The sequence below is a fragment of the Elephantulus edwardii genome, unplaced genomic scaffold, assembly GCF_000299155.1.
Source record: "Elephantulus edwardii isolate Elephantulus edwardi_28Jun2011 unplaced genomic scaffold, EleEdw1.0 scaffold00119, whole genome shotgun sequence".
Lineage (NCBI taxonomy): Eukaryota > Metazoa > Chordata > Mammalia > Macroscelidea > Macroscelididae > Elephantulus > Elephantulus edwardii.
In genome coordinates, this window is record NW_006399869.1 from 10,078,922 (window position 1) to 10,097,618 (window position 18,697).

General features: G+C 36.7%; 1 protein-coding gene across 2 annotated transcripts in view; it reads right to left on the minus strand.

Annotated features, from left to right (window-relative positions):
- RAPGEF2 (Rap guanine nucleotide exchange factor (GEF) 2) overlaps nt 1-18,697 on the minus strand; it is a 219,579-nt gene that overhangs the window by 106,607 nt on the left and 94,275 nt on the right. The window contains exon 6 of one of the 2 annotated variants that reach the window (XM_006892776.1): nt 10,434-10,447. In XM_006892776.1, the coding sequence (XP_006892838.1) occupies nt 10,434-10,447 (14 nt within the window). Of the gene's footprint in view, nt 1-8,390; nt 8,787-10,433; nt 10,448-18,697 lie in introns of those variants that run through there. The other variant, XM_006892775.1, reaches the window with a different exon arrangement.

The window sequence follows — 18,697 nt, forward strand, 5'->3', positions numbered from 1 at the left end:
TGCAACAGCTATTAATCTATGCTATATACTACCTGTGACAGTACTAATAGCACTAGTATATTAAATCTATAAATGAAAATTATTAGAACCATGAGTCATGCCTCCAAAAAGAAAGGCTTTTTTTTATTTAAAGACCACTTCTTAATGAAGAAGTAAACTGGAGATCAGAGAGAGCAAAGAGTTAAGAAAACTAAGAGACCATCAAGACACTGCAACAAAATGTTATTTACACACACATGCAAACAAGTGTTTATTTATACATGTTGTTCTTGGATGCCATTAACAGGATTCTGGCTAATGGTAACCCCATCTGAGTAGCCTAGAACTGCTCCACAGAGTTTTAAAGGCTGTGACCTTTAGGAAGCAGATCTCCTGGGCAGCCATGAGAGGAATCTCTGGATTTGTATGAACTGTCAACACTAAAGTTAAGCACTTACTCGAATCAGGAAAAGAGATGCATCCCATCTCCAAAGCTTTGAAATTGATGAGGAATAGATCATTTTAGGGGCTGGTCTTTCTAACGAGGAATGTGGCATCAGAAACAGAGGAAGACTCAACAACTTGTGTTACTGCTGATGACACAACCTTGCTCTCTGAAATGGAGGGAAGACTTCAAGCATCTGCTGCAGAAAGTCAAGGAGTTCAGTCTTCAATATGGATTGAAGCTAAACACCAAGGAAACAAGAAAACAAAGATTCTCACTGCTGGGCCAAATGACAGCATCATGATGAAAGGAGAAAAGATTGATATTGCTAATAATTTCAACTTGCTTGGTTCCACAATCAACACTCTTGGCACCAGCAGTTAGGAAATCAAAAGATGAATTGTACTGGGAAAATCCAGTACTCTCCAGAGTATTGAGAAGCAACAATGTCAGTCAAGAGATGTAGGCGTGCTTAATTTGGCCATGATCTTCAAAATTACTAGCTATGAATCCACGAGCTGGACAATGAATAAAGAATGACTGAAGAAGAACTGATGCCTTTGAGTTGTGGTGTTGGAGAAGAGTACTGAACATACCACTGACTGCTAAGAGAACAAACAAGCTTGTCCTGGAGAGGGTGAAACAAAGTTGCTCTCTGGAAGCAAGGATTTTGAAGCTCCATCTCACATACTTTGGGCATGTTGCCAGGAGGGACCAGTCCTTAGAGAAGGATATCATACTTGGAAGGGTGGCAGAACAATATAGGAGAGGAAGACCCTGGATGAGACGGACTGACACAGGATTGGAATAATAGAGACAGGTTCATTGGAGACAGCGAAATTATCTCAGGAAAAGACAAGGCTCAGAGTTATTGTGTGTAGCGTCACTATGAATTGCAGGCAACTGGACAGTATAAAACAACAACAACAATGAAAAAAATGAGAAAAGTTTACCAAAGTTTTCAAAAAATTGTTACAGAGATGACAGTAATGTTATTCTTTCTCCACCTAGCACATAAAGTATTGAGGGGAAAAAATTCTTAGGAATTTAGCCAAAGATAAATTTGGCCTAGTGTCAAGAAAGTTGTACAGCTAACCCAAACACTGTCCATCTCTGGTGTTTCAAATCCATCAGATACTCAGAGGACAAAGATAGACAGTCTCCTCCCCCTACAATTTATATCCCTGGAAGGGTCACTGGAATCAACTAGAAAACATAAAGTTTGAGTTTTGAAAATAAATTTTGTACAAGATTATTGCTAAGCGGCATCCACTTCTGAAATGGCTTGCCTCTGGAAACCCGATGAACAATGCTCAGGCCTTTTGTTCAAAGGGTCGCTATGGGTCATCTATGACTCGATGGCACTAAACAATAGCAATAACATAACCTCTGAAGGAATTCTTAACAGATTACCAGAATAAAATGAAATAGTGAAAAGTGTGAGCAGGCCTAGAGTCAAGGAGACAGGATAAAGACTGTTCAGAGATAAATGTACCTTTAATAACTACTTTCTAGAATGCTTATCACGGTACAAATTAAATATTAGTATTTAAAACACAAAGAGAAAATATTCAAACTAAGAAAAAATTCAGAGCAGTGTTTAAAAAGGGGTAGAGAAGAAAAATATCATTCAGTTTCTGATAACCTACTGAACACTGGCTCTTTTTTTCCCTTTCTAAATTTGTATTTATTTCCACTAATCTTAATTGATTCTATTTTCAATAAAGTCTATTTTAAATGAAGATAATTTTTAAGTAGTCTATTTTAAATGAAGACAATATTTAAAAGAAAGGATGTGAAATATTCTTCTTTTCACTAATCAGAAATCTTACTTGGCATATCCTAAAATCAGGTTGCATTTCCTCCTCCCCAGTCTTATAGATAAACATGTATCAGCAAATTTCTACATTACTTTTCACTTCTAACAGGGGTTAAAAGATCTATTATTTGTTTCCAGGGTTTGTTGGCCCAGATCCAAGGCAAGATGACCTTGTCCTTGAATGAAACAATAGGATACTGCTTCCTCTCAGGACTTAGCTAGCAAGCACAATGCAAAACCTCCCCAAGACATGAGGTTATTTTATCTCAGGAAATATATCAGTCATAAACAGACAAAAAGATCAGATAAAGAAATGGTGGAGCTTTAACCCAAAAGTGGCACAACCGAAAAAACCATAATTCTCTTGGTGTTGTTTTCTTCTACAGTGTTGGAGAAAATGTATCAATAAAATGCATTAAGAGATTGTGCTCAACCTATTTAGATAAAACAAGAGTGTCACGGTACAGTAAAATAAACTTTTTTTAAAAAAAATTAGGTTATCTTAACTCAAATCTAGTTAAAGGGAGTTCTAGTAGCCTCGTAATGAAGGAGTTCTAGCGCCAATCCACAGGAAAGTGGTTTGAGCCCACTAGCTGTGCCACAGGTGAAGATGGGCAATCATCCTCTTGTGCAATTTATAATCTCTAAAAGCCACTGGAGGCTTAGCCGGCAATGAGTTGGAATTTTGAAGTTTGGAATCCAGATAAAAGATAGGAAGGTCGACAGTATGTTCCCTAAGTCTCAACAATGATAGTCAAACTCCTGCCATAACCTTAACCCGTACTCTTAGGGTGGGAGAATGTTCATTAAATCCAATCTCTTACTCAACTGTAATAACCAAGCCAACTCATAAACATTATTTAGGAGGAAAAATCATAAAATCAAGTATTATTGTTTAATTAAGTTAATGAAATTAAATATTAATGCCAGTAAATCAATATTTAGAAAATGAAACCAGTACCAGCTGCCACCTAGTCAATCACAAGTCCATGGTGTGTTTAATTCACTCTTATGATCCACAGGGTTTTCAATAGCTATAACATTTCAGAAATAGACTTCTAGGCTTTTTATTCCCCTTTAAGTTTTGAACTTCCACTCTTTTAGTTCGTAGTCAAGTACTTAAACCTTTGTACCACCCAAGAGGTCCATAGAGAGGAACATGAGAAGACTAGGGACAGTGGAGAGCATTACACTTAAGAAATGAGCCTGAATGTAACTGTAATTTGATAAGCTCATCTTAAAAAAAAATTTTTTTTGAAAGCCCAAAGGAAGGAGTGTAGATCACAAAGGGTCTTCTTAAGTGATCAACAGAAATTTAGACTTAATATGATAACGCTCAAACAGAGTAACAATTGTGAGAACAGCAAAGAACCACACAAGTATTTTATCCATTCAATTTTACATAGGGTCACTAAGATAATCAATTTGATGGCATCTAACAACAATATGGTTGGGTTATATTGCATCTTTTTTGGTGAAGAGGTTTATAAGATGATTAAATTGATACTTATGACTCTAAATGAGTCATTATCTAGTATAGAGTTAAGAAGTGACCATGAAATGAAGACAGACTCCTTAAGAATAAACAGGAAAGGCAAAGCTCAATAATTTCAATGGAGTGGAACTGACAAACATTAAAAAGGGAAGACAGAACAGAAAGTTCCAGCATCAAGTTTATGTGTAAAGAATCAAGAATTAAAAAGGAAAATGTACATAATAGGCCCCACACAGAAATGAAGAAGAAACTGAGCTAAAAAGACATGTATTCTTGACGGTCCCAACTCAAGATGCAAGATGAAACCAAACCAAGCAATCAAAGGCTTAAGCACCTTCTAAGTTACTCAGCTTCTTCACTGCTAAAAAGATGACACATCTTTCTTAAGAGATTTATTAAGAACTAAGATAATGCATTAATACAGTATGCAGCAATAAGGTAGACAGTTACAACTGTTGCTATAACTTCCTTACATTTACATAAAGCAGTTTCTTGTGTGTATATATATATATACTTTCCTTTTTAAAAATAATTATGACTTGAGTTTTATCATAAGGACAGTACTAACTTCAAAAATAATAATAAAAATGCACAATTGGATAAACAATGAATTGTTTTAAAGTGACTTATTTTTAAACTTTACAGCTTTAAAGTCATTATATATTGTAGGATTTCAAGGGCATGCTTAAAAAAACATTATTCCGGGAGCTCTGGTGGCCTAGTGGTAAGGAGCTGCAACTACAATCCCAGAGGCTCACGGTTCGAATCCACCAGATGCTCTGCCGGGGAAGGAGGGACAATCTCCTCCTGTACCAGTCAGATCCAATTTGACGGTATGCTCACAGAAAAATAATAAAATAAAAATTAAAAAAAAATCATTCCCTTTAAAAGAGAGGAGCAAAAGCGGGGTGGGGTGGGGAAGTGAGGGCTGGGCAGGGAAAGAAGTGCAGCAATGAATGGATGAATGGAAATCCAAAATCTCTGTAAATTTTCATTAAAATTATTAGTAAAAAAATTATTCCCACTAAATAATCTGAAGTAAGGGAAAACATGAAAGGGAGTATTTAACAGTGTTTATTAAAAAAAGAGAAAATCAGATAGTAAACAGAATAAGTCTTTAATACCACTAGTGTCTTAGAAATGCAGTGCAAGAATGTATTTTTAAATGCTAATAATCTCTTTTTATCTTTAAAATTTGCAAAATTACAAGATTCTCCTGAAGATCAACCATGTGACTGTAACATACAGGTGCAATTTATCATGCTGGTAATACATAAGGATTCAGGCAAATATCACAGAATGTATAAAACACTGTGAAGGGGTGATGTGATAAAAACACATTAAAAACTTACTAAAGGGGTTAAGTGAGGGTTCATTAATCCAAAAATTTAACTGAATAATAAATTCAAGAGTATTTTAATTGCTAATATGTGTAACCAACAAAGAAGTGCAAGAGAGTGGCAACATAACTAGAGAATAAAAGTCCATTTGATCCAAAAGCCTCAAAAAGGGAGTGTTTACTATTTTTGTCTACCACTATCAAGAAAAATATCCTGATATAAAATATTTGTTTCTCATTATCTTGCTCTATCCCATCAGCCAAAGAATCAAATCCACTAACTTTTTGAAGGAGCAACTTTAAATGCACTCTGTTACTATTCTCATACAGCTTCACAGATAGAGAGGCATTCTCATATACTGTTGGCCCAGCAACTACAGACATATCTTGGAGATACTGAGTTCTATTCCAGAATACCACAATAAAGAGAGTAACACCATAAAGTGAGTCATACTTTTTTTTGTTTCCCCGTGTACATAAAAGCTAAGTTTATATTGTACTGTATTAAGTGTGTAATAGCAACATGAAAAAGTTTCAAATATTGTGAGTTACCAAAAATGTGACACAGAGATACTAAATGAACACAGGGTGTTGGGGAAAATGGTGCTGGCAAGATGCCCCATGCAGGGTTGTCACAAATCTTCAATTTGTAAAAAGCACACTCTCTGCAGAGCATAACAGAGCAAAGGGCAATGAAACCTATTTAGCTGAGTTATTTTTACTGAGGCTCACCTTTCCTAAGAGCCAGGAAAATTATTTTTCTATTCAAGTCCTCTCATGTAATTAAAACTTTAAAGGCCTGTTCATTACACAGCATACTAGCCAACAGGGACTAGATCCTGACATCATATATTGTCAGGGTAGCTGACAGTGATGCTCTCAGATGTCAAATATGAATATTTTGACTTCTAACAAAAGTATTATGGGAAATATTATTCACATGTTTCCCTAAAAATATTACTTTAAGGCTAGCATTACTTTTGTTATAACATTACTCAAAATCCCAGTAAAATAGAAAATATTCCCAGGAAATTTATTATTACAGAATAAGAAACCATAGTTTATACACCCTTACCTATTGTTAGTTTCAAACTAGCTGATTCTTTTATTCACAATTATCCTGTGTGGGCAGAACTACACCACAGGTTTCAAAGACTGTGCATGACCTGTTGGAAGCAGACTGCCAGTCCTATCTTCCAAGCAGCTCAGGGTGAATTTTAACCTATTAGCTAGCAGTCAAACATTTAATTGTTTGCATTACCTAGGGACTGTAGTTTATCTATTACTTGGAATTATCTTTCCCAATCACTTTTGTTTTCACAAATCTAGTAATGCTTTTTCCCTCTTCCTCCACTACTAAATAGTACATTGTTGTATGTGCTGTGTACCGTTTAGTCAGAATCAACCCATAGCTGACCGTCCAACAGGTTTTCAGAGGCCACTGGGGCTCCCTAAATAAGGTACTAAATACCACTAAACACAGGAAGTTGTGGTGGAGAATGGTAAAAAATTGTGCCACAATTTCAAAAACACTTGGTTCAAATCCACCAGCTGCTCCATGGGAGAAAGATGGGTATCTCCTCTTGTGCAATTAACTGCTTCTGAAAACCCACTGGAGGGTCAGCTATGGGTCAACTGTGACTTGACAGTACACAAAAACAACAACAAAGAAACCCACTAAATACAGGGAGCTCTGATGGTAAGAAGTTGTGCTGCCAACCCAAAGACACACAATTCTAATCCATCAGCTGCTCTGCGGAAGAAAGATCTCAAGTGATTTATTGTCTCTGGAAATTCATTGGCGGGTCATCAATGAGTGGTTCCAACTTGACAGCATATAACAATAACCATTAGACAGTTTCACTAATTCCTTTTGTTCATGAAATTACTATTATTATTAACTCAAATATCTTCCTCTCTCCATTTTGAGAAAGAATGAATGAATACAGAAGGGAAAGCCAACTAAGTAACTAACACTTCTCACTTTTATCTGGAAAAGTCATGACTACAAAAGAATCTTAATTTCAAAGGTTGCGTTAATAAAATCAATCTACAATGGAACTTCTCTATGACAATCTTTTCTACTAGTAACATTAAGTATATGGCTGGTCTTTTTTTGGACTTGACAAAGGAGTTTAATTAATGAAGTACCAACAGAACCTCATTAAGAGAGGGTGGGGCCCTAAGTGAAGCACCATATCAAGCATCTAAGATAGTTTCTGCCTTAGAAATACCACGTGGCTTCTTGGTAAGGTGAGATGGTTCCTAAGAGTCAACTTTGTCTAAGAAAATATCTTGGATTTTGTTTAGAACGATGGATGAAGCTAAGTTACAGTCATCAACACTGAGCATAACAATATCCTGGATTCATGACTTCTTGTCTATATATTTCTAAAACCCCAGTGACTACTGCCATTTTCAAAGCTGGACACCTGGATCCTTTGTAGAATATACAAAAGATAACTCCTATATCCTGATGCATTAATCAATATAAGGTTATAAAAATGAACAATTCATAAATACTTATGATAAACTGCCTAAATTTACACATCTTTATTTTAGAAATTTAATATATACAAACATGAGTTAATATGAAAGAAGAAAACTTCCCTGCATGGTGCCATAAAGTAGCTCCATGGGAACGCACATGTCTGACATGGGAAGTTCAGATCTAGCATGAGGCACAGAAAGTGTTCCTCACCAACAGCAGTAGCTGTCTATGGGATTTCAGCATAACCGCTCATGGGATCAATTACAAGGAAGTGATACCTGTGGCATAAAAAAGAAAAAGAATTCTGTGTTTTCATCAACTATCAGTTCATGCTGGATTCTCCGATAAGTAAGCCCTAAGGATCATTTCATTATTGAATCCCTAACCAAAGCTCTCCTCCCCCTCCTTCCCTCACACCTACATGTGAATTCCTCACTCCAGATGTTCTTTCTCAATAACCTTCCTCTAGATATGCGAATAAATTCAACTGCAAAACATTTTTAGAAACTGTCTAAGTATTAAAGAAAGCTGAATTTTGAACCTTAAACTTCTGATTCTAAAAATCAGTTGTCCAGCATTTCTCAGTGTTCATGATTTTTGTCCTTGCATTTTTTTTTATCTGAAGGTTGGTCTTATCTATTTTTTTAAATTGCAACAAAATTGGAAGAACCAATTGTCACCTGCCCTCCCCTCCTCCAAGCAGACTATTATACCCTCTAAAACCACTGTTTTCCCTGAAGAGAAAACAGCAATAATTTCCATTTTACAGCAGTTTTCACTAAGATGTGCTACTGAAGCAGAAGCAGCATTTGTGATACTTACTGAATGTTTCTCCTGTTGGCCCATAACTCCATGGTTAGCTGGGACTGCTAGTGGTTTCATAATGAAGAAACATTTGCTGAACTGAATTTACACATCATGTACCAATCTTTCACGGATGCCAAGTCACCCTCTATAGCAGCATTAAATTAAAAAAAAAATTAAAAAATAAAAAAAAATTAAGGAGGAGGAGGAAGAGGAGGGGAAAATGAAGCTGCGCTTAAAGTGTCACTACTGGTAAGCTTAAAAAAACCCTCACACTTGTAGTCCAGAAAAAGGAATCCGAACAACGGCATTCGTCTCCATTTTTATAACACTGAAACGCTAACCATCTTAGGCTGTGACAAGACTGAGGAAACCTTATACAGCTCTCTGTCTTCCAACAGAACAAGATCATTTCTGAGATTGAAGAACAAGAGGCAAAAGAAAAGGGGGGGGGGACCTAAAATGGCTGACTGCACACAGACTCCTCTAAAAAAGGCTTAATACAGAATTATAGCAGTCAGGGTAGTATAAGAACCAGTCTCCAGCATCCAGCCAAGCATTGTTAATACTCTTGTTTCATTTGCAATAACACATACAGATCCTTCCAAGCACGGGGGGAAAAAAAGAAAGAAAGGAAAAACCGGAGCAGAGCGTGTGAATCGGGACCTCCTCCCTAGCTGCTAATGATGCTGACAGAGTGGTGACCAGTGATCTCTGTCCCACTCCACTAACCAAGTTTGCACAATTAATCTTAGCAGCATGACACTGATGGACATTTAATTTAATGATGTCTGTCCCTCACACTAAACACAAGCATGACTGCTAGCAAAAAATTCACTAACAGAAACACAGCACATGCACACACACAATCTCGAGAATCATGAGTCTGAATGCAATACACCAATATAATTACATTATTGTGCTTACTTTGGAGGACCATGGCTGCAGGCAGTTGGCATAGCAACGCACAAGGAAAGCCATTTCCTGGGTAGAGAGAAAGCTTCCTTTTCTAAATAAAAAATTCCTCTTAGGAAACAAACGGCATTGCTGCTTCCTGCAGAAAGCAAGACACTGTAGTCTGTCTCTTAACCTGCAAGGCTCACACTCAATGCAGTTCTAGTGATGTAAGTGGATTTCTCACTAACCCTCCCTCTCCCTATATACACTGAAATATTCAGCTGAAATGGTACACACATTCCTTAAGGCTCGCCCCCTCCTCTACTTAACCATTTCACTCATTAAGGTAGCGACGGACAATTCAGATAAAGTAACAAGCTCTTGCCTGTATTATATCAGCAGCTGTTGGTTAAGCAAGTCTCAGAGGGATGGAATCCATTGATTGCTGACTCAAAATAATATCACTGAAGACAGTGGGAAAATTGAGCAAGGAATTACTTGAACAGCTTTAAACTAAAATATGATGTTTCACCAAGGTGAAGAAGATAAAGGGATGGATGATACAAACCTGCTCTATAACATCTTCTCCACTCTCAAATGTAGCAAACAAGTTTATACAAAAATTTATAAAATACACTTTGACTAGCTTTCAATAAATCTGGCAGACATGATTTTCCAACACACACACCTATGAAAAACAAAATAAATCCACTTGGGGTGTTTGGTTTTTATCCAATCAGCCCCTCTCCCCAGGCTGGCAATACAAAGTTAAAATTAAATGAGGATACTTTCGTATTATTCTTCTCCCATTAACTCTTATTTTACCCATATAACTAGGTTTGTTGACAGGCTATATTATTATTGCTAATGTGGGATTGAGGATATTTTAACTCCAATAAAACTACTCCATTTTTTTAGTCAAACCTATCTTATAAACAATATACCTAACAGAAAATAATCATGGATTATTTAGAGCCTTTATAATTGACCTGGCTGTCATAGTGTGCTAACTTTCTGTTGTCTGGAGTTCCAAAGTGTCAATGCACTAAGCTGCTAACTCAAAGGTGGGAGGTCTGGGTCGACCCAGAAGTGCCCTGGAAGAAACGCTTGGTAATCAATTCGCAAACAATGTCCACTGAAAATCTTACGAGCACAGTTCTGCACTGACAAGTAGCCATCTTGTTGTTGTTAGGTGACATGGAGCCTATTACACATCACAGTAACACCATGAACAATGAATGAATCTGAACCCTATACTATTCTGTGCCATCCTCACGACCTCTGGTATACTTGAACCCACTGCTGCAGGCACTGCATTAATCTATCTCATCGGGGGTCTTCCTCTCTGTCGCTGACCCTCCTCAACTTTTCTAAGCATGATGTCCTTTTTCAAGGATCAGCCTCTCTTAATAAAATGCCCCAAATATGTAAGACATAATTTGAGTACCCTTGCCTCCAAGGAGTACCCTAGCTGCACTTTCTCCAGGATATATTTGTTCTTTCGGCAGTGATGGGATATTTAGTATTCTTCTCCACCACAACCACTCAAATACATCGATTCTGCTTCTGTTATCCTTAGTTACTGTCCAACTTCTAGATGCCTAGCAAGTAACTGAAAAGACTCTGGCTTGGATCAAGAGCACCTTAGTCTTTAAACTGACGCCATTGCTCCTTAACAGCTTGGAGAGGTCTCTGACAGTAGTAGATGTTCCCAATGGAATATGTCATTATATTTCCTGACTGCTAGTACTAAGTGTACTCATTATAGATCCAAGTAAGATAAAGTCACTGATGACTTTAATCTTTTCTCCATCTATCATGATACTGCCTATGGGCCCAGTGGTGAGGCTTTTTGTCTTTTTCATGTTAACATGGAATCTTCTGCATTAAGTTTTTCCCACTGAGCAATACATGAGCAGAATCAACTCATCAGCATTTTGTGTTGTTCTGGGTCTTCTCTACCTATTTAAATCTGTATTCACCTTATTCTATTCTCGGTTTTAATCTCTAAAAACTAATCTCTACACTATCATGTCTTTCTCCCACAGATCAGCTGGATTTGAACCACACACCATTGGGTTGGTAGCACAATTTCTTGCCAATAAGCCACCAGAGTGCCCAACCGAAAAGTAGCTGCTGTTGTACCACTGAGTCGAAACTGACCCATAGTTGACCCTCCAAAGGAATTTCAAAGACAGTAATTGTGTGGGAGGAGATTGTCTATCCTTCTCCCATGGAGCAGCTGGTGGGACTGAACTATGTGTCTTCGCGATTGCAGCACAGTCTTACCAACCCAAAGGTTAATAGTTAAAGTCTACTAGCAGCTACAAGACATAAAGATAGGCAATCACCTCCTACATGACTTTGTTGTTGTTAGGTGCCCTCAAGAATCAACTACAACTCACAGCAACTCTATGAAAAACAGGTCTGGACCTTGTTCTATTTTGTGCCATCCTGATCTTCTCTGACATACTTGAGTCTATTAATGCAGTCAGTGTGTCAATCCACCTCACTGAAGGTCTTTATGCTGGCCCTTCATCTTTCCTAGCATGATATCCTTTTACAAGAAATAGTTTTTCCTAGAAACATGTCAAAAATATGGGAGAAAAGTTTCATTATCCTTGCCTCCAAGAAACAATCTGGATGCACCTTCTCCAAGACATACCTATTTGTTCTTTGGCAATCCATGGAATATTCAATGTTTTTCTATAAGATCACAACTCAAAAGCATCAATTCTTCTTCTGTCATCCTTATTTATTGTCCAGCTCTCTGAAAGAGAGTCGTAACTGAAAAGGCCATGGTCTGAATCAAGCTAACTGACATCAAGCTAACTGACATCAATGCTTCAAACTTCAAACTGACATCACTGCCACTCAGTAATGTGGAGTATGTATCTTGCAGTCTAGGAAACCAACTGGGGTGGGGGGGTCAGCAATGAGTTGTCCTTACTTGACGGCAATGAGTAAGTCTGAGAATTCCATCTGTAAAGCAATCTGTGTCTCTCTCCTCCTGACTGACCTACTTTCTGCCACTCTCCCCAACCCTAAAAAAAAAAAAAAATAATCAGTGATATGAACTCTCACCAATCTCATAGTACTATGCCTCTGGTAGCTGAAGATTTTAGTAAATTGTGATTTAACATTTAATCATCAAATTATTTAATCAATTAGTATTTGCTTCTCCTACTACATTCTAATCTCCATGATGGCTGTTTTTGTGTACCTAGCACAGCTCTAGATACATTGTAAATACCCAGAGAGTTGTTAATAAAGGAATGTTATTTATGTATTTTGTAATTTAAAATGTTGGTAATAAATGAAGTGTCTTATAGACTCTGGCAACACCCTACTTAACTATTTCTTTCAAAATCTGACACATATTCAATTAACACAACTAAGGTTTTAAAGGAACAGATGAGTCTAGAGTGTATTATATTGAATAAAATATCTCTGTCACACAAGGATAAATACAGCATAAGATCACCATAGTGAAAATAGGAGGAAAATTAAACAAGGTACTTATAAGTGTCCAAAAGGGGAAAGAAAAAGGAACAGAAAGGCAAAACAGAAGATGGAAGGGAAATCACTAGAGATTGGTCAGTGAAGAGGGGTAAAGGTTTGGGAAATGTTCAATGGGGACTTGAAAAGACAGGGTGATAACAGTCATAGACCAATAATAATTAATTGCATAAAATATAATGTATATTAATTTTTGTCCAAAACACAAGATATGTGTATAAAACAGAGTACATGTATGAAATACAATGTATATGAATAATTATATGTAAAGTAATAATTTTTTTTTACAAAAAAGGTAAACAAATGTCTCAACATTGACTCAAGAGCTAAAGAGTCAAAACATACATCTTTTATCCATCTAACCAAAGTCCCACAAGTCCTATCTGCCAGAAACCTCTACATCAAACATAAAACAAATTAAGTCTATGCTAATGGTATTTTGCTTTTATATGTAAAAATTTCTTGTGGCTTACCTCTCTCTAGAAAAAAAAAGTGTCATTTTTCTCAAGGAGGAAACTAACTTAATCAGGGAAACTGATAGATGAAGTCAGAAAATCACACATTTTCAGGCACTGATACTTTCCTGGGCTGAAACCTAGCACTATTTCTCTCACACCTTGGCTCCATGCCTACACCTTACATGTCTTAAAGCTCCTAACTGTAATACTATAAAACTTTACAATGCACATTACCATGCTTACTGAAACACAATTATGTCAGGTTACACTATGTTAAATATTGTTATGACTAAAACATAAATTTAAGATATAGGTGAATTATTTTTACATGTTTTACACAAAAATAAACCATTTTTACATATATTAGTTTACACTCTTTCCCTAATGTTCTGAATTAAGTAGCATTATATCACTTCAAACAGGGACCAAGCAACAACTTTCTATCCTGTTACCAAGAAAAATTCAACTTCTAAAGTATTAGTAAAAATGACCCATGTTAGAGATTATATACACACCCTGGGAAACTACTAACTGCTTTCTGTGACAAGTTTAATACTATTGTAATCATTTATATTTATTCCACCTAACGTATTCACTTTTTAACTGAGGGGGGAAATGGTCTGTTCTCAGTAGCTATAGTACTTATACAGTATTTAATGTAAAGATTCCAATGTTCTTTACATTTAATTAAGTTTGGTCAAACCCAAAGGAAGAAAATAATCAACTCTCATAGAAAAATAAAGATTATTTTATAAAGAATATAAGAGTTAGTAGAGGAACACAAGGTATCTCATTTTAATTTATATCTTTTGACCACTACAGAACAATTTCTCTGGTGGCCTAGCAATAAGGAGCTACGTTGCAATCACAAAGGCACCCAGGATTTAAATCACAAAAGATTCAAAGGGTTTGGATCCACCAGGTGCTCTGAAGAAGGATGGACAATTTCCTCTCAGGAAATTTTAAATACACTGGAGGGTCCGCCATGAGTAGGATCCTATTTCATGACAAACAATAACGTTATCAATTTCTCTGGGAAAAAAAATACTGTGGCTAAGATAGATTTTTCTTTGATATCTGCAAATAAGAAATTTTACAAATTTCACTTCTAATGTTTAGTTATTCACCAAATAAATGATAATTTTGGAACATGCTATTTTCTATATGTCTATATACCTATTCCTAAACTCAGAATATTCCCTATCAATTTTATAATTTTAAAAAAGTTTATTATCTTGCAAACAATTTATATCTTAAATAATTCAATCTTCGACTTTCTCATAGTCTAGACCATTCTTGGATATACTTTAGACAGTCCTAAAAAACCTCTCCCAAAGCTGTCACAAAGGATATCTGAGTGAGAATACATTTTTCTTACTTTGGAAAACAAAATGCCATTTTGGATTCATTATTTAAAATTATTTAATAAATAAACGAAATATAAAAGGGCTCAATACAATGCATAGTAGATGTTAACTAAACATCTGAGCCGAGACTAAATATCAGCTGTAGAAATAGTGGAAATTTGTTAAGTCAATTCTTTGACCAGAAAGACATAACTGAAAGTTCAAAGACAAAAGCACATATATACTCCAAAGCTATGTTCCAAAGGCAATTTATGCTATTTCTTTCTTCAATAAAAAAGCTTCTGACCATAAATTCTTGTCTCATCTGAATTACATGCAACCACCAACAAATATTAAATGTGTATGTCAAAAGAGTGATTTTAAGATGGGATGTTACAGACATTGAAAAACAAGTAACAAGGTCTCACATCTCTGAGAAATTCCAACATAAATAATGGGACTTTTAAAAATGCAACTGTTTAAAGAATAAGCCAGCTTTATCAGTAAATTTAATAAAGCTCACTTTATTTCCTACAACTTATTCAAAGAAAAGGCCAGACTTTACCTTGCAGTGCTTAAATTTTCAGAGGTGAGTCTATAAATGCTGGCTCAAAACCCAATCCTTTATTATTTCTGTTTACAGGGACATGGCTTCAGTTTAAGCTCTCTATTCCACCAAAACACAAAGTGACTCTAGAGACGCAAACATCAAGTATTATATTCATTATTAGTTTATCATTTAATGTATTCTTTTGCGATTAAAATGCTTAATACCTCATTCTTTTACAAAAACAGAAAATCAGAAATCAGAAATCACAAACTAAAACAGAAGTTAGCTGAATGTAGGGGTTACACAGCATTTTATTTTTCGGGTATTATCAATTAGAAAATCTGTTTCATCTAAGCTACAAACATACACTCCCATACATACATACATACGCATATATTACTCAAAGAATAAATGCACAATAATTTGGATTTAACTTCCACTAGCCTTGTTATTGTTACGTGCCATCAAGTTGCCTGTGACCCATAGTGACCCTATCTAAAGTAGCTCTGAAGCCTGCCCCATCCTCAACCAGTCTCACTAATTCTTACACAACAACCCCCGTTGCCCCAGTTACTGTATTAGTCCATTTCATCTGGGGTCTTCCTCTCTCAAGCTGTCCCCCCACCCTTCCAAGCAAGCTGTCCTTCTCCAGGTTTTCACCTCTCAAGAACAAACCTCTTTATTCTCCTAGCAGTTCATGGAATATTCAGTACTTTTCTCTAGCACCACAGCTCAAAGGCATCATGGTCTCTCTTGGCCATGTGCCCAAAGCATGTGGGATGAAACTTCAAAATCCTAGCCTCCAAAGATAAACTTGGTTAGGAAATATTATTACACAGGTTTTAAGAACAGGAAACAGGCACAAGATGGTTGCATAAGTAAAAAATTACTATTTTGTTTTCTGATAATACTAAAAACCAATTGGCTTACATCAACTCATGAAGATCCCAAGCGTGTTACTGTAAAACTTACACAAGGTTTTCTATGGTTAATTTTTCAGGACTAACTTACCTGGTCTTTCTTATGTCATCTTTCCAAGTGGACTGTTGTTATTATTTTATGTACCATCAAGCTGGAACCAACTCATACTTGAACTTCCAGAGGGTTTTCAGAGGCAGTAAATCAGATGGGAGGGGAAAAAACCATCCTTCTTCCATAGAGTTTTGTGTCAGAAAGCTGGACAATGACTTGGGATGACTGAAGGAGAATTGATGCCTTTGAGCTGTGGTGCTAGAGAAGAGTACTGAATATACCATGAACTGCTAGGAGAACAAAGAGGTTTGTTCTAGAGAGGGTAAAAGCAGGCTACTCCTTGGAGGTGAGGATACTGAAGCTTTGTCTGACACTGGGCATGTTACAAGGAGGGACTAGTCCTTGGAGAGGGACATCTTGCTTGGGAGGGTGGAGAGACAGCGCAAGAGAGGAAGTCTCTAGATGAGATGGATTGACTTAGTGACTGGTATAATGGAGGTAGGTGTGTCAGAGACAGAAGGCCCGGCACAGGATAGAGCAGGGTTCAGAGCTGTTGTACATATGGTCCCTATGAGTCATATGCAACTTGATGGCACATAACAACAACAACAAACCACCAGTGTTTCCTGGGTGAATTGTTATGTGCTGTCCCATCAAAATAAAATTCATAACTGATGCTCCAGCAGGTTTTGAGGAGCAGTAAATCACAACTATTCCTATTTATATCAAGAAGCAACTGATGGACTGATGGATTTGAACCACATGCCTTTCTGTTAGCACTTCAACTCCTAGATGGATTAGAAATTCTAAATGTTTGATTAGCAGCCAAGTACATAAACAATTTCTACTACCCAAAAACTCTCAATAACTTGACAAATTAATGAGTAGACTAAAAGCCACGAGTTGTTTAATTTTTGTTAAGTCAAATGTAAAAGGAAACCAAAAATGTTACAAGTACAAAGTAGGGAGGATCAGACTGATGTAATAATTTACAAGAAAGGTGAGTGATGCAAGGATTACCTATAAAACTGAGTTAGACAAAAATCTCAACACGATCCATGGTACAAGTCCTGAAAACCTTAACAGATCTCCAGTTATACCACTAGAAGTATGACATCTAGACTAAGGAAGATAGGAAGTTTTGCTGTAATCTGCACTGTAGTAGCTAGTTCTAGACATTATAAATTAGGAACAATGAGTAACTAGTTGAAAATAATGAAGAAAGTGAAAAGAATTCCCACAACTAAAAATGTACAAAACAGAAACTTACAGTGTGTACGAATACTTTTGTTATTGTTGACTGTCATCGAGTCAAATAGGACTCATAGCAACCCTTTTAACTAAAGGTCTGAAGCCTTTCTATAACTATCATCACTTATCAAAGTACATAGAGTTTCCAGACACTTGTTGTTTAGGAAGTGGATGCCACTCCTGCTTCCAATATACAAAGACAGAATATATTTATTGGGGTTGCTTTAGGAGCAATCTACAATGATAAAGTTACAGAGAAATCTCAGCTATAAGCACAGGAGAAAGCTTTTTAATGATTAAGTGGTAAGAAACTGTGTTGAATCTACCAACTGCTCAGCAAGAGAAAAGGGGCAATCTCCTCCCATGGAATTTACTGCTTCAATTGGTTGGTTCTGACATGATAGTTTGCAACAGCAGTGCAGTAAATAGTAACTTACTACAGGAATCCTGGTGGCTCAATGGTTAAGCATCAGGTTGTTAATGAGAATGAATGGCAGTTCAAATACATCAGCTGTTTTGCAGGGATAAAGTCCTGGGAAAACATTAAGACTTGCTCCTAACCAAAAGGTAGTGAATGGCTGCTTAAATCCATCAGTGGTTCTGCGAGAGAATGATAGGCAATCTCTTCCTGTGCAGTGTACAGACTAAAAACCCAATGAAGGACAGGTTCCAATTCAATGACAAGTAGTGTGCTGTTAGTAAAGCTAGATATTAATGGCACAGATGGAAATATGACTTAATGCTAATTCTGGAGCCTCCTCCAAACGAAGGTTACTGAGCACATATCACGTGCTGTGCAACGGGTAGACACTGACATTCACAACACTAGCTGCTTTCAGACAAGAAAATTATCCAATGGACACTGTTACCAAGAACAGAACAGTGGCTACCTGTCTAGAGAGCAGATAATGTGACACAGGGCAGAGCTATGAGCATCTCTCTGAAAAGGCCAGAATAAATGAGAGTAGCACAGCCCCTCACCTCTGCAAAGCAGAAAGAAGACAAAGCCAGTGCCCCAGCCCCATGATGCCTTTGGAGCCATATGAGCAGAAAGAAGTTCATTATTGTTGTTGACTCACAGACTGTGGTACCAAGAATGGGATTTATGGGGAAATAAATTAAAATGGGGAGGAGGCAAAGAATTTCACCCAATGTAAGTGCAGATTTTAGTCTGGAAGTCTCAAAGCAAAATTCTTCAATTAGTCCAGGATCCAATTTCAGTTCAGCAGTCAGCTTTTCCTTCCATCATTGAGCGAAAATGGTGGCTTTTAGCTAAGGTTACACCTTGACATAATTTCTCCACAGGAATGCCACAATCTCTCCACCACCAAC